This window comes from Stigmatopora nigra, chromosome 5, assembly GCF_051989575.1.
Source record: "Stigmatopora nigra isolate UIUO_SnigA chromosome 5, RoL_Snig_1.1, whole genome shotgun sequence".
NCBI lineage: Eukaryota > Metazoa > Chordata > Actinopteri > Syngnathiformes > Syngnathidae > Stigmatopora > Stigmatopora nigra.
The window spans coordinates 2990286-3013013 of NC_135512.1; the positions used below are offsets into that span (position 1 = coordinate 2990286).

General features: G+C 35.9%; 2 protein-coding genes across 2 annotated transcripts in view; one reads left to right on the forward strand and one right to left on the reverse strand.

The window, feature by feature from the left end:
• Window positions 1-22728, reverse strand: part of lsm7 (LSM7 homolog, U6 small nuclear RNA and mRNA degradation associated) — a 233169-nt gene that overhangs the window by 38844 nt on the left and 171597 nt on the right. The window lies entirely within an intron of this gene.
• The window catches only part of LOC144196976 (fibrillin-2-like), a 63588-nt gene continuing 42391 nt past the window's right edge, over window positions 1532-22728 (forward strand). Inside the window, exons 1-4 of the mRNA XM_077717493.1 lie at window positions 1532-1661; window positions 3593-3922; window positions 14282-14364; window positions 14960-15061. Of these exons, the coding sequence (XP_077573619.1) occupies window positions 3738-3922; window positions 14282-14364; window positions 14960-15061 (370 nt within the window). The 5' untranslated portion in view covers window positions 1532-1661; window positions 3593-3737. The remainder of the gene's footprint in view (window positions 1662-3592; window positions 3923-14281; window positions 14365-14959; window positions 15062-22728) is intronic.

Below are 22728 nucleotides of genomic sequence, written 5' to 3' on the forward strand. Positions count from 1 at the left end.
CATTTCCTGGTTGTACTGCTCACATGACTTCCTTTTTGAATTTGTCAACACCATTTCGGGACATCTGGGTGTTCTTTAAGCATAAAATAAAGAAATTATCATGTTAAAACCTCCTGGATCGAAAACGAAGATTATTATAGTTGCAGAATTGATTAAAACTTCTGCAAAAAACTATTTTTTGGACAATTTATGTTAATTACAGGCCAAAAGGTAGCAACATTTGATTGTGTTCAGCTGTCCTCACCAATATACCACCCAGATGGCCTCCCCTTTTCGGTGCTAATTTCCTATCAACACTTGTGGCAACAAACCACAAAGATGTGTCAGTCACAAGGTCTGCAGTAAATAGACTAGCAACCTATTTGAAAAGCAAGTGTAAATTTGACACTGACACTAAGAGTAGACCACTCTAAACCTGATAATCCCTAAACACAATAAAATAGATTGAAGTGGATTGGAAGTCAATATTTATACATGGATATAAGATTTATAAGAATATAATCTACCCAATGACCCTATGATCCCATCAAAAAAAGCCACACGCGGCTCATGAGCCATAGTTCCCCCTGCCTCGAACCCAAAGTCAGCTGGGATAGGCTCTGGCACCCCCTGCGACCCTCCTAAGCAAAAGACGGTTCCAAAAATGACTGAATATAATTGACCCAATCACCCTAGGCACCCATCCAAAAAAGCCACATATGGCTCATGAGCCATAGCTCCCCTGCCTCAGACCCGAAGTCATCTGGAATAGCCTCCAGCACCCCCCACGACCCTTGTAAGGAGAAATCCGTTCCAAAAATGACTGAATATAATTTACCCAATCACCCTATGCACCCATCCAAAGAGCCACATGTGGCTCATGAGCCATAGCTTCCCCCTGCCTCGGACCCGAAGTCAGCTGGGATAGCCTCCAGCACCCCCTGCAACCCTCCTAAGCAAAAGACGGTTCCAAAAATGACTGAGCATAATTTACCCTATGCGCCAATCCGAAAAGCCACATGCGGCTCACGAGCCATAACTCCCCCTGTCTCGGACCCGAAGTCAGCTAAGATAGCCTCCAGCACCCCCTGCAAACCTTGTAAGCAAAAGTTGGTTCCAAAAATGACTGAATATAATTTACCCAATCACCCTATGCCCCCATCCAAAAAGCCACATGTGGCTCATGAGCGATAGCTCCTCCCCCTACCCCTGGCTTTAAACTAACATTTTCCCAACTTGGAGTACTATATTTATGTACCAGCCCAGCCCCGATCAGACTCCATTATGACCTCCTTGACCCCCTTTTGTTGATAAAGTGGCCCCCTTTTCCACAAGCAGATGTGAATGCAAATGCATCTTATCACATGTGTAATGTCCCACTGCCCCGGAGGAGGGATGAGAGTGACGTTGGAAAACTGCTGGCCCCTCTTACAACAACTCCAGGAGCCTTCTTGAGGAATGTGGGTTTGTCCTGTAGACCGTTACTACCCCCCCAACCCCCTCATTTTTTTGTACTCCCTCCCCTTATCCCAAACGGGGCAATTCCCCTAACCTTTTCTCCTCTTATTTTCCCCTCACAAGACTATAGTAGTTGAATATTCCATCCTTGAGGCTGGTTACATCCCTGCCTCATAATTCTAACTGCGAGTTGCTCGACGTCAAGGCGCTCCGATTATTACAAGGTATTGCGGGTATTATTATTGGAAATCGCATGACAATTGGAAGTATTATTTGACTTATTCAATGACTTCGAGGGAGGGGGGAAAGATACTATTGTTCCTGAACGTTACACGGTGGATTTAACGGGAGTTGATTCGCGTCAAAGATGCTGCAAGTTTGTGCAAAAGTTTGGTTGTGTGGTGTTCAGGCGTGGTTTTCAAATCGGGTTTTTTGAGTGTTCGGGGATAATGTTCGTGTTGATGGTTGTAGATTTATGTTTTTATGGGTTTTTTTGCAATGGGAAAAGTCGAAAGTTTGTTATTTGGGCTACTTTTTAGTTCACGCTGAGTGTAATGAAGCGTTTATTTTCATTCATAAAGATTCTGCAGATGTGAGCTGTAAAAAATGTCGTTTTGCGCAAGAAAAATACAAAGTTGCGAGTTTCACACGCGATTTTCCATGTTTTAAAATCGCGTGTGTTTACGGGGAAAAGCATAAAAAGGGGTAATTAAATAAATGGGATTGTTTAAGTGTAGGTTTTATTTTGGCCAAATGTATTTATTCATACTGTTTGAGTCAGTTTTCTCATAAATGTATGCATGAATTAATGCATATTTGCGATATAGTTGTGTCGTGCAGGGGGGTAAATCTATACTAGATTTTTTGAATGCATGTTTTCTAATGGTGGTTTGAATTAAACCTACTTTTGAGACTTTTTAGAGTCAAAACTCGAAATGTTTAAAAAAGTGTAAATGATTGTGCCCTGAAAATAGTGACCAGTCAATGATATACCAAATTTTGTTCAAAATCAGCTTCCATTACCCCTAATTTAAAAAAGATGCACCAAATAAAAACAAAAAAATAATGCAATTCACTCAAAATGTTTGTCTAGATACTTTAAAACCCGTTGCTAAGTAAAGTAAATAATATGTAGTTTATGATGCTGAGTAATGCAAAGTATATCGTAGGAATTCCCTTGTAACTACGCCCTCTATAGGGGGAGTTTAGAATAACATGTCATTAGAGCAATGTTTTAAGACACACACGCACACACACACACACACACACACACTTCCAAGTCATTTCTCCACAAATCTAAAATCCAATATTTTTGAATGAATGGACATTTAAACTAAATTTAAATTAACTTTGTGTATTTAGAGGAACATCAGATCAATTCCAGTAGTTGTGTGTTTTCAGTACTATCATAAAAAATTCAGTATCGGCCTATTCCTATTTTCCACTGTATTATAACGAATAGATACCTCATTCTAAGCGCTTAACCCATATTGGGCAAACTACGGCCCGCGGGCCACATACGGCCCATTAGGCTCTCTAATCCGGCCCGCCGACATTGTCCAATTTTTTTGTTTTTACCCCAAGATGGCGCTGTCACGCGGAAGCCAGTGGCAGTAGCTCTGCCCACTTTTATTAGTTTTTCGTGTTTTTTCTATCTTTTTTTAAATAACATTTTAATATTTCTTCATACATTCCTTTTTACTTGACTTTGTACTTTATATTTTTTACTTTAATGATGAGTGATGAGTATGTTAATACTTTAGTCCTTTTTTTCTGTTTATGTTTCATATGTACTCTTAACAGATGCACTTTTTTATATGTATCCTATCTTTTGCTGACCCCGCCCATCTGTCAAATTCTTTCGGCTTCTTTTTTAAATAACATTTTAATATTTCTTAATACATTCCTTTTTACTTGACTTTGTACTTTATACTTTTTTACTTTAATGATGAGTGATGAGTATGTTAATACTTTAATCCTTTTTTTCTGTTTATGTTTCATATGTACTCTTAACGGATGCACTTTTTTATATGTATCCTATCTTGTACTGACTCCGCCCATCTGTCAAATTTTTAAAGTCAATATGGTGGCCCCTGGGTCGAAAAGTTTGCCCACCCCTGACTTAACCAAACTAAACGCATACTTTTCTTTCTAGCCAGGACTTTGGAGTGCCCACCAGGACTTGGTCTGGAGCCAGGTCTAGATTGTTCTACTCAGTCTGGGTCCAAACGGTGATCTGAGACCCTGAAAGGGAACGGTCAAAACCCCTTGTTTATTTGGAGGGATCGCCACTCGGACCAATGGGATCAAGAAAACTGGCCCAGGTCCTGCTGGGATGGCTAGCAGTGTGTCTCGCACCGGTCCACGTGGCATATGGCCAGATCGCCAATGGAAATGGGCCACTACAAGCTAGCCGGTTCACACCCAACACGGACCAGAGAGAGGCGCAACGGGTCCGACGTCGTGGCCAGGAGACATTGAGAGGGTAGGAGAATGTTTATAATTATGTTTTTACACGCCAAATTAGATGCATGAGGGCTTAGGAAAGATTTATTTTCTTGTCTGTTAAGAAAAAGGGTCTTTGATGGTCACCATGGTTGTGTCTTTGTGACTTTGGATAGGGTCGTTGATGTCATTGAGGACAACTGTTAGCTTTTTATGGGATACACGCCCAACCACTTTTAGATTTTTTTTTTTAAATTTCTTCATTCTTGCTTATCCTCACAACAGTCCTATAGCCAATTACAACCAGTTGTGGGAAGGGGACACCCTCAATTAGCGGCTAATCACAGGGTACATAAACTGAGATGAATAACCCAACAACGCATTCATACTTGGGGACAATTTAGAGTAAGGGTGTCAGACTCGGGTTTGGTTAACGTCAACTCGATTTCATGTGGGCTGGACCATTTTAGATATAATATTTAGATTTTTTTTTTTATAAATTGATTCAATGAACTGGATTAAAAGCCCTGAATATTCATTTTTTATTGATAAAAAACTATTTTATTTTAGCTTTTTTTAAATATATTTTTAGATTTTACAAAATAATTTTTGAACTAAAAAGTAAAAAAATGATTAAAAAAAATTAAAAGAACTGCATTAAAATTTCTGAATATTCACTTTTTTTTATAGATCTAAAACAATGTTTATTTTAGTTTTTTTAAAATATATTTTTAGATTTTACAAAATTATTTTTGAACTAAAAACAGAAAAAATGATTAAAAAATGACAATTATTGATTTAAAAAAAGGGGAAAATCAGGAAATGTAATATACATCGACACACTTCATTTTAATTTGATCCTAAAACAGAAAGTTTACTTTCTCGGGCCACAGAAAATGATCCCGTGGGCCAGATTTGGCCCCCGGGCCGCCACTTTGACACACTAGCCTACCATCCATGTTTTTGGGGGTGTTGGAGAAAATGGAGAAAACCTACACAGGAACAACATGCCAAATTTAGAGCCCAACCAGAGATTGGAGCCTCAATCTAAGAACTATAAAGTCCGAAACATGCTAACCAATCGACTACCTTGTTGAACATTTTTGGCATAATTTGAAACCATCTGAAAACATCTGAAAAACGCTGTCCTACTTAAAAAGGACAATCTAAAAATGTCTGTTCAGTTCCACCACTACAACGTGGAACCTTCCAATGAAAATGCTTCATTAGCAGAAGAATGGAAATTAGCATCTACTGCAGTTTTTAAACATCGTAAGACCTTTATAGACGTATTTGTATCGTGAGGCCCAACACCATAAATGAGTCCGACTCCCTCTGATTTCCTGGCAGGAGCTTTTCAAACTGCTGTGCTTTCTGGTGTGTGGCCAGACCACCTTATATATCAAATTATGCTGTGGAATACTAGTGCATTGTTTTCCCCCAAAAACAGCAAACGTTTGACCTTTTTAGGGCCGCCTGCCGTGCTTTGAATCTCCTGGTGTATTTACAGCAAATTGAGATTTCATGGGAAAGGCTTGGAAAATGTAGTTTTGTATATGTTCCATGTGGGGGAAGATTCTCGAGTGGGTTTAAGTCGGGGGAATGTGGTTCATAGTCATTGAGTTGTGGGTTAAGTAATGGCGACCCATTGGAAGTTGGTTTTCTGATTTTATTGATAGGAATGGCGTTGAAGAATGTTGTTAATGTTGGTTTAAGTTCATGATGGAAGCCATTAGAATTTAAATTTCTAATTAATTGGGGTCTTACAAAAAGTGGGTTTGGTTTTCAGATCATGTGACTCTATGGAAATGTTTGTTTTGAAAGGTGTTGTTGGAAAATGGTTACATTAGGTTATAGCTATGTTTTTATTGAACCCAAAAGTCCATGCCCCAAGCTCTCCTTTGGCCAAGAGCTTGCTGTCATATTCAAATTCACAGGTGTCAAAGTGGCGGCCCGCGGGCCAAATGTGGCCCGTCGGATCATTTTGTGTGGCCCGGGAAAGTCAATGATGTCTTTCTGTTTTGGGATCAAGTTAAAATGAAGAGTATAGATGTATATTAAATGTCCTGATTTTCCCACTTTTAAATTGATAATTGTCATTTTTTAATAATTTTTTCTGTTTTAGTTCAAAAATCATTTTGTAAAATTGAAAAATATATAAATAAGTTAAAATAAACATTGTTTTAGATCTATAAAAAATGGATTATTCAGGGTCTTTAATCCAGTTCATGTAATCCACGTGTCTCAAAGAGGCGACCCGGGGGCCAAATCTGGTCCACCGCATCATTTTGTGTGGCCCGGGAAAGTAAATCATGAGTGCTGACTTTTTGTTTAAGGATCAAATTAAAATGAAGAGTATAGAAGTATGTTCAATTTCCTGATTTTCTACCTTTGAAATCAATAATTGTCATTTTTTAATCCCTTTTTTTTCTGTTTTTAATTTTCAAAAATCATTTTGTAAAATCTAAACATATACTAAAAAAAGCTCAAATAAACATTGTTTTAGATCTATAAAAAACAGAATATTCAGGGCCTTTAATCCAGTTCATTTAATCCATTTATAAAAAAAAAAAATCAAAATATTATATCTAAAATAGTCCGACCCACATGAAATCAAGTTGACATTAAAGCGGCCCGCGAACCAACCCGAATCTGACACCCTTCTTCTAATTCATCCACTTTGAGGAGCGAACAGCATCAGTTGGTCTTTCATTACCAGTCAAAAAAACACAAGGCAGGTTTTGTTAGGCTCCATTTTCCCAAATCTGTTATTCCAATCATGCTCCCCACATGTCCCAGCATATGGTTGCCCTTGCGCCAAGCCACAGGAAATGAGGTAGTCCTATCACCCTAAAAAAGCCATGAAAAGGGACGTTTGTTTTACCCTTGTCGCTGACAATACGAATAAAACCAATACTTTTTTAAGGGGGTTTTCATTCATTTACGTAAAAAAATGGTCATTATTGAAATACCTGGTAAAGAAAGAAAATATACAGTTTCAAAATAAAAGCGGTTTTATTATTTGGGTTGGACCATTTTGTCTTATCCATCTGGAATTCGTTTTTAGCTCTGCTGTTTTGATCAAAAATAGAATTGTGCTATTGCATATTCTTCCAATTAAATTGTTTTTGTTTTTATTTTTTTAAGAACAACAAAGCAATAATGACAGCTTTCAAATTTTTGTACGTGATTTTTCATTGCGGTTTTATCGCTGGCGGAAAAAAAATAGTTTTAAATATGGATTGAGTTACCCAAAACAACACATTGATGGAATATATGCAATATTTTATATTAGAGTCTCATATGGATTATAACAAATACAATTTAAACTAAAACATGGTTATGTAATTAGTGTTGGAAAGATACTCCTGGCACTAAAATCTTTATTGGACTCGGTCCCATTTGCTTAGGGGACTGGAGTACTTTGATACCCTGGTTTAAGTACCTAACCTAACACCTGGTTCACAGGTGTCAAAGTGGCGGCCCGGGGGCCAAATGTGGCCCGCCGCATCATTTTGTGCGGCCCGGGAAAGTAAATCATGAGTGCTGACTTTCTGTTTTAGGATCAATTTAAAATGAAGAGTATAGATGTATATTAAATTTCCTGATTTTCCCCCTTTTAAATCAATAATTGTCATTTTTTAATCCATTTTTTTATGTTTTTAGTTCAAAAATCATTTTGTAAAATCTAAAAATATGTATAAAAAAGCTCAAATAAACTTTGTTTTAGATCTATAAAATCTGAATATTCAGGGCTTCTTTTAATCCATTTTAAAAAAAATATAAATATTATTTCTAAAATGTATATATTTGTAGACTTTACAAAATTATTTTTGAACTAAAAACAGAAAAAATGGGTTAAAAAATGTTTTTTTTTAAATATATTTTTAGATTTTACAAAAGATTTTTGAACTAAAAACAGAAAAAAATGGGTTAAAAAATGATTTTTTCAAATATATTTTTAGATTTTACAAAAGATTTTTGAACTAAAAACTGAAAAAAATGATTAAAAAAGGGGAAGAATCAGGACATTTAATATACAGTTATTGATTTAAAAGGGGGAAAATCAGGAAATTTAATATAAATCCATACTCCATTTTAATTTGATCCTAAAACAAAATCAGCACTCATCATTTACTTTCCCGGGCCACACAAAATGATGCGCCGTGCCACATTTAGCCCCCGTGCCGCCACTTTGACACACGTCCCATAATAGAATTAGCTTTGAGGCTAAAAATGAAAACTTTCCCACCATATTATAACCATACATTGATATAAAATGCCTTGGCGAGATATAGCATTGAAATCTAAAATCTCTAAATGATCCACCTCAAAGATTTTCTGCATTTAAAGTTTGTCAAATTATTAAAGTTTTTGATGAATAAAAAGTGCTGGAGAGGAAATTCAAACCATGTGCTGGGAAAAATAAAACTTTTGTAGCAAATGAGTCGTTCAAGGTCACTCATTCACCTCAAAAGACATGTGATACATTCAAAACTCTGTAGTACATCCAAATACTTTTATCCAAGTGTTGTAACCAATCAGAGTGGACGATATGGAACAGTGCGTGTGGCAGATGGAAGGCGGTTAAAGTAATGATGGCCATTATGTCGGCCTTGGGCTAACGTGCAGTGTTTATTTGCTGGCGAGAATTCGGTATCCGCAAATCTGTCCCTGGTATGGCGTTCTAGTACTGATGTTGACTGGTTTTGACTCATGAGTTCCCACAAAAAGACTGCTGCTTGGTATCAGGCCATTCTGGGTTGTATCTGATCAGACTTTTTGGCTTTTTGCCTTGATTGCTTTAATTGAAGCCGGATTTTTTTGTCTCTGTGGGAAGGACCGAGAATGTTTTTTTTCGATTTGAAGTTTGACTTGGATGCATCGTTTTGAAAGAATTGATTGCTTGGGGAATGGCAAGGAAAGATTTCTCATAGTTGATGGTTTTTTTTGGGGGGGTTTTAGATTAGCGTTGATGGTTGATTTAAGAGATTAGAGATTAGACCTTGATGGAGAATTTTTGTGTTTGGAGTTTGCTTGAGAAATGTTTTAGTTGGTGGATGTAATTGAGGGAAATCTTAATTGGGGGACTAAACATGAAGTTACCATTTTAGATATATTTAGATTTTTTTTTTATATAATTGGATTAAAAGAACTAGATTAAAAGCCTTGAATATTCAATTTTTTATAGATCTAAAACAATGTTTATTTTAGGTTTTTTCTAAATATATTTTTCGATTTTACAAAATGATTTTTGATCTAAAAACCAAGAAAATATGGATTAAAAAATAGCAATTATTGATTTAAAAGGAGAAAATCAGGAAATTTCATATACATCTATACTCTATGGACTATTTTAGATATAATATTTAGATATTGTTTTAAATTTGGATTCAAATAACTAAATCAAAAGCCAAAAATATTCCATTTTTTTTTATCTAAAAAAAAGTGTTTATTTGAGCTTTTTTTCGTAGTAAGGGAAAATCTCTTATAATCATTATGTTGCATATTAAAGTGGAAAACATAAAATATTTGTATATATTTTTAGATTTTACAAAATGATTTTTGAACTAAAAACAGACAAAAATGATTAAAAAATGACAATTATTGATTTAAAAGGGGAAAAATCAGAAAATATAATATACATCTATACTCTTCATTTGAATTTGATCCTAAAACAGAAATTCAGCACTCATGATTGACTTTCCTGGGCCACACAAAATGATGCGGCGGGCCAGATTCGGCCCCCGGGCCGCCACTTTGACACCTGTGCTTTAAAGAGTCGTATTGTACCGAACCAGAATTTATGAATGGCTAAAATGCTACTATCAATTCTATTATTGCTCAGTGTTGGAACCTATTTAATTCCAGGGAAATTATATGTCTAGTTATATTGCTAACAAAGAATATTTTACTGTCATGAAGTACTTTTACCTTTTACGAGTATCCAACTTCCTCTGGGTCATTTACAGTCTCAAATCCTCCTCAAACCAGTTTCCACAAATGTTGCTTCAAGCAACTAAGAAATTTTAAAAGCCAAACCTGGTTGGAATACCATGCTGATGACCTTTAACCTTTCACCGGGTCGCCAACTCAAAGACACTTGACTTAAACGTCTGCTCTTTTTTTTGTCTTTGCGGGAAAATACTTTAGTAATCCTGCAAAAAAATCAGTTTGGAAAAGCTAAAATTAGCCACAATTCCCAACTATAAAAACAACAAAAAATATGATTTATACTCCGTAAAATACGGTAGCTATTCAACATCATAATTACAGTAATTGTATGCTCTTACCTCTTCATTTTTTTGGCGTTTTTTGCTTCCAAGTGGCAGATATTCCTTTTTATTTCGATTAATGGCAGTTAACGAGCAATTTACGGGCCAAGAGGCATCTTCAAAGGTCACAACATGGACGCCAAAGAGTTAATCTCCTTTAGATTGAGCCTAAGGAACCAGTGGGACATTTCAATATTGAAACCCCCCTGAGGGGCTTCAACTCTTGGACTGGATTGGTCCCTGTAAAACTCTGGGAGAGCATGTGTTGACCTGCAGAAGGACGAAGGAAGATCAAGAAAACAGAACAACTCAGGGTTAGGCACATGTGATCCGTCATATATTAACATCTTCTCATTCTTTAAGACTGGAATAGTTGGAGAAATGAGAGTAGGGAGTTGGAAATTGTATCATTCCTTCATTAAGTGGTGGAATGCTTTGTACATTGCTGAGATGTATTTTGACCCCAACAGTATGTTTGGGTTGTGCCTTACATACTTTTCAACTTAGGTTTTTTTTGGTGTACCACACTGGTGTCAAAGTGGCGGCCCGGGGGCTAAATATGGCCCACTGCATTAGATTGTGTGGCCCAGGAAAGTCAATCATGAGTGCTGACTTTTTGTTTTAGGATCAAATTGAAATGAAGAGTATAGATTTATATTACATTTTTGGATTTTCGTCCTTTTAAATCAATAATTGTGATTTTTTTCAATGATTTTTTTGGTGTTTTTAGTTTAAAAATCATATTGTAAAATCTAAAAATATATTTAAAAAAAGCTAAAATGAACTTTGTTTTAAATCTATAAAAAACAAAATATTCAGGGCTTTTAATCCATTTATGTAAAAATAAATAAATAATTGTCATTTTTTAATAATTTTTTGGGTGTTTTAGTTCAAAAATCATTTTGTAAAATCTAAAAATATATTTTTAAAAAAGCTAAAATAAACATTGTTTTAGATCTATAAAAAATCTGAAGATTCAGGGCTTTTAATCCATTTATTTAAAAATAAATCAATAATTGTCATATTTTAATCATTTTTTTCGGTTTTTAGTTCAAAAATCATTTGGTAAAATCTAAAAATATATTTAAAAAAAAAGCTAAAATAAACTTTGTTTTAGATCTATAAAAAAACTGAATATTCAAGGCTTTTAATCAATTTATAAAAAATAAAAATCTAAATATTATATCTAAAATACACATTCACCTCTAGAGCCAGCCCTTATTGATATGTTGGAATATTTTGTACAAAATCTTGCATTGGAGGAGAAGCTTTGTCTTGGAAGATATGCTATCATTTGCAATCATTAATAAGTCGATCAATTGACCAATATTAACAGGCATAGCCTTAGTAAATTGATCCCTACAAAAACTACAGTATAGCTTCTCCTTCCCATATGTTGAGTTTTCCACTCCTGCCGTGGTGTCCCTCCTCTTCTCAACATTGACTTGTTTTGATTTCCCCTCCCTATCCCCCCCTTTCCCTTTCCCACCGTCATGTCCGCCTCCTTCCAGATCTTTGCCACTTACTTTACACTCTTCACTGGTCATGTTTCAAAAATTGGACATTGTACCAAAAAAAATCTGCTACTAAAACTCCACCAAAATGAAATTTACTCCCTATGCCGGATCACCTGATTATTCCTACTTTTTACAACCCTTCACCATATGGTCATGTGGTTTACAGCCTTTGCTGACTAATACATTAGTGGCTTAGACTTCCATATATTTAAACTTAATGTCTCTGTTGTGCTTGTGGTTTTGACTTAAAATAGAGTTTTATGATTTTTTTTTCGTCCAATGATTATGGTTTGGTTGACAGAAAAATCCAACAATTTCAAGGACAATGGCGGTCATTCATGTGCTAATTCATACCTGTCAACCTCGAACCATTTGTGATCTTACCAAATTTTGTTTTCGCCCTTACATATATGTATAAATACATGGAAAATCTTACCACTTTATCTGATCAAATGAAAGTAAACATAAACAAGGGAACAGGAAACGGAAATCACATGGTGAAAGTGTTACAAAACGAAATGTTTATCATGATCTTTTTTTTTTAGCCAATCAGAGGCGCCGGTACATATATCACTTGGCAGACATGCGTTTCCGGGAAGAAACAATGGCGGATGGTGAAAAATGGCTAGAAAGTGCCTTAATTTATTTTTTTTTCTCAAAATCACCGTTTAGCGTACCATTTTCATGTGTACAGCGTACCAATATAAAAATGGGCTTTCAGTTGTACCAATTACGGCGAGAACGTACCAGTTGACAGGTATGCTAATTTATTATAAAAAACTAATTGGAAATGACCGAAAATGCTTAAAAAAACTATTATGAATCTTCATCCTCGCTATCATTTTGAAACAATTTCTCTTCTACATCGATTATGTCAAACTCGTCGTCAGTTAAAATTTCCCCCTTTTAAATCGATTAATTGCCAATTTTTTTAATTCACATTTTCTTGGTTTTTAGTTCAAAAATCATTTTGTAAAATCTAAAAATATATTCAAAAAAATATCAAATGAACATTGTTTTAGATCTATAAAAAAATGAATATTCAGGGCCTTTAATCCAGTTCATGTAATCCACAGGTGTCAAAGTGGCGGCTCGGGGGCCAAATGTGGCGCGGTGCATTATTTTGTATGGCCCGGAAATGTCAATCATGAGTGCTGACTTTCTGTTTTAGGATCAAATTCAATTGAAGAGTATAGATGTATATTCAATTTCCTGATTTTCCCCCTTTTAAATCAATAATTGTAATTTTTAATCCATTTTTTCTGTTTTTAGTTCAAAAATAATTTCGTAAAATCTAAAAATATATTTAAAAAAATCTAGATCTATCAAAAAAAACGAATATTCAGGGCTTTAATCCAGTTCTTTTAATACATTTATATAAAAAAAACCTAAATATTTTATCTAAAATGGTCCGTCCCAAATGAAGTTAAAGCGGCCTGTGAACCAATCCGAGTCTGAAACTACTAGAAACTGTCTCCAGGGATTTTTTTTTTAAGTACTTTGCTAAAAACATCAAGATGAGTGCCTATCGCAATAGACCAATCTGTGGTTATCAAAATCACGGGTGTATGGAACCCAAAGAAAGGAACCCAACATAAATGACCACAGATTCACCCAAACTTTGAAAGAAAGCTCTTGATGGATGTCATTAGCGCAACCACATTGTTTTAATCTTTTCAGATTGCTACGGTGCATTTACTCTTCTATATCCCGTCTGGGATTGGGTTAGAGTTGATATACGATGTTTTTTTTTTAGTCAAGTAAGCATATGGATGATAAAGAATCCTCTCTTCTTATTGGTTTGTAACGTCTCAATGTCTTTTTTGTGTGTGTGAGTAATGTCAGTCATTTGCAAATGCGGTTTTTGCCTTTTCCTGAGAGGAAAGATTGTGGCCAAGACCAATCAAACGCTCCATAGACTACGATAACGGTTACATCTGTCAAATGAGAAGACTCTGATCTGATTTTTTTGTTTTTTTGGGGAGCGTCTGGCCGGCGGTGAATAGAAATCTGACAAGTGAACTTGTCTTAACAATCGTTTTTTTCTGGGAATCCAGTGGGATGTGCTTGTTTTTTTTTAGTTTACTTTGAAATAGTATTTCCCAAGCATTTTTGTTTAATAAGACACAGTATTTTTATCAACAGGAATCTAATGTAAATATTTTAATGTTTAAAGTAAGGGTGTCAGACTCGGGTTGGTTCGCGGGCCGCATTAACGTCAATTCGGTTTTATGGGGGCCGGATTATTTTAGATATAATATTTAGATTTTTTTTATTTTTATAAATGGATTAAAAGTACGGGATTAAAAGACCTGAATATTCAGTTTTTAATAGATCGAAAACAATGTTTATTTTAGCGTTTTTAATATATATTTTTAGATTTTACTAAATGATTTTTGAACTAAAAACTGAAAAAAATGATTAAAAAATGACAATTATTGATTTAAAAGGGGAAAAATCAGGAAATGTAATATACATATATACTCTTCATTTGAATTTGATCCTAAAACAGAAAGTCACCACTCATCATTGACTTTCTCGGGCCACGCAAAATGATGTGACGCCCCAAATTTTTAACTGATTTTCCTTTTTCATAATGTGTGACAGACCCAACGTGTGTGGCTCTCGCTTTCATTCCTACTGCTGCCCTGGCTGGAAGACTCTACCCGGCGGGAACCAGTGCATAGTCCGTAAGTACCACCCTTTTACATTACTTAACCTAAAGACGTTTAGTCGCCCGGACGTATGGCCGCCCGGACATTTGGTTGCCCGGACATTTGGTCGGCCGGACGTTTGGTTGCCCGGACGTTTGGTCACCCAGACGTTTGTTTGCCCGGACGTTTGGTCGCCCGGACGTTTGGTCGCCCGGACGTTTGGTCGCCCGGACGTTTGGTCACCCGGACGTTTGGTCACCCGGACGTTTGGTATCCCGGGACGTTTGGTCACCCGGACGTTTGGTCGCCCGAATGTTTGGTCACCCGGACGTTTGGTCGCCCGGACGTTTGGTCGCCCGGACGTTTGGTCGCCCGGACGTTTGGTCGCCCGGACGTTTGGTCGCCCAAGTGAATATGATTTTGAGAGGTGGTTTCAACAGTAGATATTTAGATCTTAAACTCTCTCTCATGTATATAATTTTGAGAGCTGGTTTCAACAGTAAACCCTCGACCAAACATCCGGGCGACCAAATGTCCGGCGACCAAACGTCCGAGTACTAAAAACCATGGCGTCGTGGTCTTACCTGATATTTAAAGTGACAAGTCCCAACCTTCTCCTTTGAACCAACAGCAATCTGCAGAAACTCTTGCGGCGATGGATTCTGTTCTCGACCCAATATGTGCACCTGTTCTAATGGACAACTTTCTTCCAGCTGTGGGGCAGGAGGAGGAGGTGAGTTGAATTCCCAATCTTGACCAAAACCAAAAAAAAACCTGGAAAACACCAACTTTGCAAATGTAATCAAGTACAGAAATGTATGTGGAAAATTAGTGTTCAATCAGCTTACCTTGCATGTTTTGGGAAATTCGGTTGGAAATCGGGATACCCTGACAAAACCCATGCAAAAATAATCAAACATGATTTTTTAAAAAAATTCCCAGCATTATCATATTTTTGAACAATTTTCTCAAGTCAAATTGGCCCAACATTTTTCAAAATCCAACACTAGTAGTGTTACTTCCCACCAGACACATTGACCCATTTAAAGAAGTGTGCCTTTAGTTCAGGGTTTAAGTCATAGTTAAATGAGAAAGGGTGTTGGGAAATACTTCAACCCAAGGGAGCAAGCAAAGTACATGTGGATGTGTTTATTAAGTGGTACTTAATGTGTTCGGCTTCACTGCTTTAGTAGGCCAAAATCAGCTCATCAGTTCTTGCTTGGCTTCATGCCAGACATTTGCACATGTTCACATTATGGGGAAAGCAACTAAATGCCGAGCTGGCAAAATTTCACATGTACATTGAATCTTAGAACAGTGGTAACCTCGAGATACGAGCTTAATGCGATTTACTCGTAACTCAAACGAATGTTTCTCATAGAAATGAACTAAAAACAAATTAATTTATTTCAACCCTCTGAAAAAACTCTATAACAGGATATTGGATTGGAAAAACATATTTATTTGTTTTAATTTGCCATCTATTAACAAAGTAACAAATAACTAGTAGTTTAATAGTACTAAAGTTAGACGGATTTACTCGTATCTCAAATTGCTCACATGTCGGGGCACTCGTATGTCGAGGTACTACTCTACATGACTGGAATTTAAATTTGACTTGTATCTCAAGATAAATATATGCCTCAAATTTTACTCATATATCAAGATAAATTTTAGCTCCAAAATTGACTCGTATCTCAAATTGCTCACATGCCGGGGCACTCGTATGTCAAGGTACTACTGTACATGACTGGAATTTAAATTTGAATCGTATCTCAAGATAAATATTTGCTCCAAATTTGACTCATATCTCAAGATAAATATTTGCCCCAAAATGTACTCGTATCTCAAATTGCTCACACGCCGGGGCACTCGTATGTCGAGGCACTACTGTACATGACTGGATTTTAAATTTGACTCGTATCTCAAGATAAATATCTGCTCCAAATTTTACTCATATCTCAAGACAGATATTTGCTCCAAACTTTACTCGTATCTCAAATTGCTCACATGTCGGGGCACTCGTATGTCGAGGCACTACTGTACGTGACTGGAATTTAAATTTGACTCGTGTCTCAAGATAAACATCTGCTCCAAATTTTATTCATATCTCAAGACAAATTTTTGCCCCAAATTTTACTCGTATCTCAAATTGCTCACATGTCGAGGTACTACTGTACATGACTGGAATTTAAATTTGACTCGCATCTCAAGATAAATATTTGCCCCAAACTTTACTCGTATCTCAAATTGCTCACATGTCGGGGCACTCATATGTCGAGGTACTACTGTACATGACTGGAAAACTCAAGGTGACCTCCATCACCAGTACCATAGCACGAAACGCTATCAAGTCATATTCCAGAATAGGTCAAAGGTCACGGAAAGCCAAGCGACAAATTGAAACTTAGAAAAACTCCCGCCGAACTGTCAAATACGGACTCGCAGCCACCGCTTTGATTTATGGACTCGGTTTATTGCTTTTTCTCAGACAGGAGGGAAAAATACTGAGATATGGCGATGATAGGAGCCAGTTTCATTTGTCTGTGGTCTGCGTATCATAGCCACATTTTCTTTATTTTTTTTTTTATCTAGCTTCGGAAGCCGTTTGAATGATACGCAGAGGTCAGGCGTCAGGGAGTCTTTGTCCAGTCACCCAGAGGAACATTTGTTGGAACTAAATCAAAGGTTTCATTTTAACGGTCCAAACATGCCAATGTCTGTAAGAGCACGGGGGAATGAATGTCCAGTTGGAAGTGAGGATTTGTAATAACACTCTCCACATGATGGATAGAAGATTAAAATTTGACTTATTTTGAAAAAGAGGTTACGTTGTCAACACATTGGTGCCTGTTCTCAGAGGTTAGCTATTTTTAAACCCTTTTCTTTGAACAAAATGACCAAAAGTGTGCGTATGAACTAGACCATTTTAGATATAATATTTAGATTTTTTTTCAAAATAAATGGATTAAAAGAACTGGATTAAAGGCCTTGAATATTCAGTCTTTATAGATAAAAAACAATGTTTATTTTATATATTTTTTAATATATATATTAGATTTTACAAAATATTTTTTGAACTGAAAACACAGAAAAATTGATTAAAAAATTACAATTATTTATTTAAAAGTGGGAAAATCCGGAAATTTAATATAGATCTATACATACATATAATATTTAGATTTTTTTTTAATAAATGGATTAAATGAACTGGATAAAAGGGCCTGAGTATTCTGTTTTTTATAGATTTAAAACAATGTTTATTTATTTTTTTGTTATGTTTTTAGATAAAAAAAAAAAAGATTTTTGAACTAAAAACACAGAAAAAATGGATTAAAAAAATGACAATTATTGATTTAAAAGGGGAAAATCAGGAATTTTCATGTACATCTATACTCTTCATTTTAATTTTATCCTAAAACAGAAAGTCGGCACTCATCATTAACTTTCCCGGCCCACACAAAACTCTGCGGCGAGCCAGATTTGGCCCGCGGGCCGCCACTTTGACACACCTAAATTAGGGTACTTACAACCTGGAGAGAGACGAAGTTTCCTGGGGAAGCATGCAAAATCATCCACCAAAATACAACAACAAAAACAAAAACTTGCAAAACTATATTTTTACTTATAATACAACCTTAATGTATTTCTACCAAATCTAAAAAAATATGAGTTGCCTTGTCACCAGCATTTTTTCTGCTGTACTAATCAGGACACAACATAGCAACTCTATTTTTCCATCACAAACACACACACAAACACACACACACACACACACAGACTTCCTATGTTTGACGGCCTCTCGTAAAAAGCACCCAGATGTGAGCAGCTGAGCGACAACGCTAGCAAAAAAGGACAGTGGTGCATTGTGGGAACTCCACAGTAAACGCCTTACCATGCGTGCACCCCCCCTCCCCCACCTGACGATGGCTCATTGCTTTGCACGTGTAGCTTTCCAGGCAAAGGTCAACGGGGTCACTCACTCGGATGCGAAGTTAGCCAGTGAGATCATCTTCATTTTGTCGCCAAATGTGCTTGTTTTCTTTCCTCCTCCTCCTCTTCCTCAAATCCTCCTCCTGTGACAAAGAAAACATGACACACACTCCAACTCTCTCTAGCGCCACCTCCCATGTCAGGTTTGGAGAAAATAACAGTTTCCTGTCCTATCAAATACCAAAACTGGGTTTAGAATCTCTACTTTGTTTGTTTCTGGGGTCATAAAAGGTCACTTAATGGCCGCCATTGATGGTGATAGATAAAATCTAGTTGGACTGGGATGGAATGTTGTCAATGGTAGCAAAAGATTAGCATACAAGGCTAGTTTAAGGCAATTGAATGGCTAAATCTGCATCTAGTTTTTGGGGATATTAGCTATCGATTTGTAAGGGATTTCTTCTTCTGGTGAGTTTTGGCTATTTCCAGGTTTGTTGGTTTTTTTGGAGGCTTTTTAAGGTTGTTTCTTAACTCATTGGCCCTCCGTTTTGACTGCAGGGGGCGATAAGATAAATATAAGTACAGTTGTACCTCGAGATACGAGCTTAATTCGTTCCGGGACTGAGCTATGTTGATTTAGTCGTAACTCAAATGAACGTTTTCCATAGAAATGAACTAAAAATAAATTAATTTGTTTCAACCCTATGAAAAAAAAACACCAAAAACAGGATATTGAATTTGAAAAACATAATTATGTGTTATAATTCACCATCTATTAACAAAGTAACAAATAACTAGTGGTTTAATTGTTCTAAAACAATTTTTAATTTAGCTTTTTTTAAAAATTTAGATTTGACAAAATAATTTTTGAAATAAAAACAGGAAAAAATGATTAAAAAATGACAATTATTGATTTAAAAGGGGGAAAATCAGGACATCTACTAGATTAAAATCCCTGAATATTCAGTATTTTATAGAATTTAAACAATGTTTATTTGAGCTTTTTTAAATATATTTTTAGATTTTACAACATTATTTTTAAACTAAAAACAGAAAAAATGACTAAAAAATGACGATTATTGATTTAAAACGGGTAAAATCAGGAAATTTAATATACATCTATACTCTTCATTTTAATTTAATCCTAAACAGAAAGTTGGCATTCATAATTGACTTTCCTGGACCACACAAAATGATGCGGAGGGCCAGAGTTGGCCCGCGTGCCACCACTTTGACACCTGTAATGTAGAGAATGAATGCGTCAGAAAGTCAGAAGACACAATACCAGAGTGAGCCGGATTGGACCCCCAAAAGCGGCCGTGGACCGTATGTTTGACACCACTGGTTTAAGGAAACTTGCCTGTTTTACTTCGAGATGAGAGAGAAGAAACACAATTGCACAGTCGACTAAAAAGCCTGCCCGCCCCACTTTAATTTATCGCCTTGTTGTCACGAGACAGAAACCAGACCAAACGTATTTTCTGCCAAATGTTTTGCACATGAGAACTCTTCTTGGAACATGAAATAAATAAGCATGGCTGTCAGTGAATTACACCTTTCACCAGACTGACGTTTGTAAAGCCTTTTTTTGCACGCCAGTCGGAAACATTTTAACAAGTTTAACCAATTTAAACAAACTATTTAACATTGTATCATTTTTAGCCAAGACAATTCTTTTGAAAATCATTTTTTTAATGCAAAATAAGGTTGGGAGCAAATTATGTTGAATATTTTGATGGAAAAAATATTTATTTTTTGACTTTTAGGCTATTTTTTTCTTTCAGTTTGTTTCACTTGTGTAAATATAAATATGTAGATTCAAATTTTATGTATTTTTTTAATATACTTCTGGATTATTTGAATTTATATAAGAAATAATGCGATGTGATGAATTGAGCTGTGATTTTATTGACATTTATTTTGTTCTGCAGTTTGTTTCACTATTGTATATTTCATAAATCCACCCTATAGTATTTTTTTGCAATATACCGCAGGATTATTTTGTCATTAGTACCGTATTTTCACGACTATAAGGCGCACTTAAAAGTCTTAAATTTTCTGCAAAATAGACAGTGCGCCTTATAATCCAGTGCGCCTTATATATGGAAAAAACAGAAAACCAAAAAAACCACCACTGTCGGATATTAAAAAAACAAAAATGCCTGAACTGAAACAATACTGTTAAATATGCAGATTAGCCATTTTAGTTTACAAAATCTTTCATCATATAGCTCCTCCCCCACTGCAAGATTTTATCCAAAAAAATCCAAAACATCAACAATGGCTGGCTCTAGAGGTGACTGTAAAGTAGTGAGTGCTTCATACTTTGAAGTCAATAGCAATTACCGTATTTTCACGACTATAAGGCGCACTGAAAAGTCTTAAATTTTCTCCAAAATAGATAGCGCGCCTTATAATACAGTGCGCCTCATAATGCAGTGCGCCTTATGTATGGAAAAAATGTCATTCATTGAGCGTGCGCCTTATAATGCAGTGCGCCTTATAGTTATGAAAGTACGGTACCTTTCTTTCACTATCATTAACAGTTGTTTTTTACCGATTCCAACGGTCTAGAAATGATGTGTTCAGGGTCCATTTCCTATCATATATTGAATCCAAAACATTTTTATTCGTTGGCTTTTATGCCAAAACGGAGGCAAAGCCTGGCAATTTCTCTTCAGTTGTCCCAGTAATGTAAAGAAAACCTTGAAACGTGAACAGATGTACGAAAAAGACAATGTATAAGAAGCGGGAAAGAGGAAATGAACGTTAAATTTTGCGATTAGGATTTTAAAAGCCGGGAATGCGAAGGAAGAAAGCAAAGCAAACAAAGTGGGACTAAAAGACAATCGGGTAACTTTTAGTTAAGCCGGCATAAAAGGCAAAAGAAGAAAGTAGTATAGAATGGAATGAGCTTTAGAAAAAATCTCCATAGGATATAAGTCAGGGGTGTCAAACTTTGGTCCGCGGGCCGAATACAGCTTAATTTGAGATCACGTGGGCCGGACCAGTAAACTCATTGCAAAATGACATAGAACTAACAATAAGCCCACTTTTTTTCCTTTGTATTAGTCACTAATACTAATAAATAGTGCAAAGAATGAGTAAATTATCAAAATGTTTATTAACAGAATTTTCCTTTTACATTATGAACAATATATTATGAAGAAGAGAATAATATAAGAACATAAATCAATGTCAATTCATGTTGTCTGCACGTACTAAAACACTGCGCCCCTAGCGGAAAATACAAAAACTACAACTTTTAAAGAAAATTCTTATTTTTTTTATACAATGCAGCTTTCTTCCCCGGGCTGTACCAAAACCACCAGACGGGCCGGATCCGGCCCACGGGCCGTATGTTTGACACCCCTGATATAAGTAAAATGGGAAACCTACTCCTAATTCATGTTATTTTTCTAACAGTTTTAGGGAAACAAATCTGAATGCACCTTATATTTTTTTTACTGCCAGTATCTCCTGTTGGTCCCTGCGAATTGTCTCTCAATTTTTTTTTTAATGATAGCAAGTCAAGACCACCCTCCCTCCCTGTTGAAATTCCTGAGTGACTGCAGCATTCAGCAGGATCTACTTATTCCAAACTTCTGGTTTGTTTGATAGAATGTAGCCTGAAGGCCTTTTGTGTTTTGTCTGTGGAGTAAAGATGCAACAAAATGGAAAACAATACTTAAAACAAAAAAAAGGACAAATAGTATTGCTTTGTCGCCCACATTTTCTACACACTGAGTTCAGAGGGTTCACTTCACGTAATTTATATATATTTTGTCTGTAGTAAGCTACAGTTTAGCTAATGGTTTTCTTTTCTCATACATTACCAATAATTGGACCTGAAAAAAATTAGGCAGTTCGGTACAAAAGTGGTTAGCGGGTTGGCCTCACCGTTCTGGGGTTGAGGGTTCGATTCCACGGTGGGTCCTCACTGTTATGTCTTCTTAGGGTTTAGGGGTGGAGGTCTGTGTGTGTGCTTTTCGCCTTCTACGGGTTTTCTCTTCTTCTTGTAGTCAATTGCGTGTGATTGGTAATCAGTTTGTGTGTGTCTATTAAACCCCGTGTGCTTGTTAGTCTTTTTTGGATGCAGGCTAGGTTAGCTGGTTGAAAACTAGAGTCAAGAGTGTCAGACTCGGGTTGGTTCGCGGGCTGTTTTAACGCCAACTTGATTCCAAGTGGGCCGTATCATTTTAGATATGATATTTAGATATTTTTTTTAATTAAATGGATTAAAAGAACTGGATTAAAGGCCTTGAATATTCTGTTTTTTTATAGATCTAAAACAATGTTTATTTTAGCATTTTTTATATATTTTTTTATATTTTACAAAATGATTTTTCAACTAAAAACGCAGAAAAAAATATTAAAAAATTACAATTATTGATTTAAAAGGGGGAAAATCAGTATATTTATTATACATCTATACTATTCATTTTAATTTGATCCTAAAACAGAAAT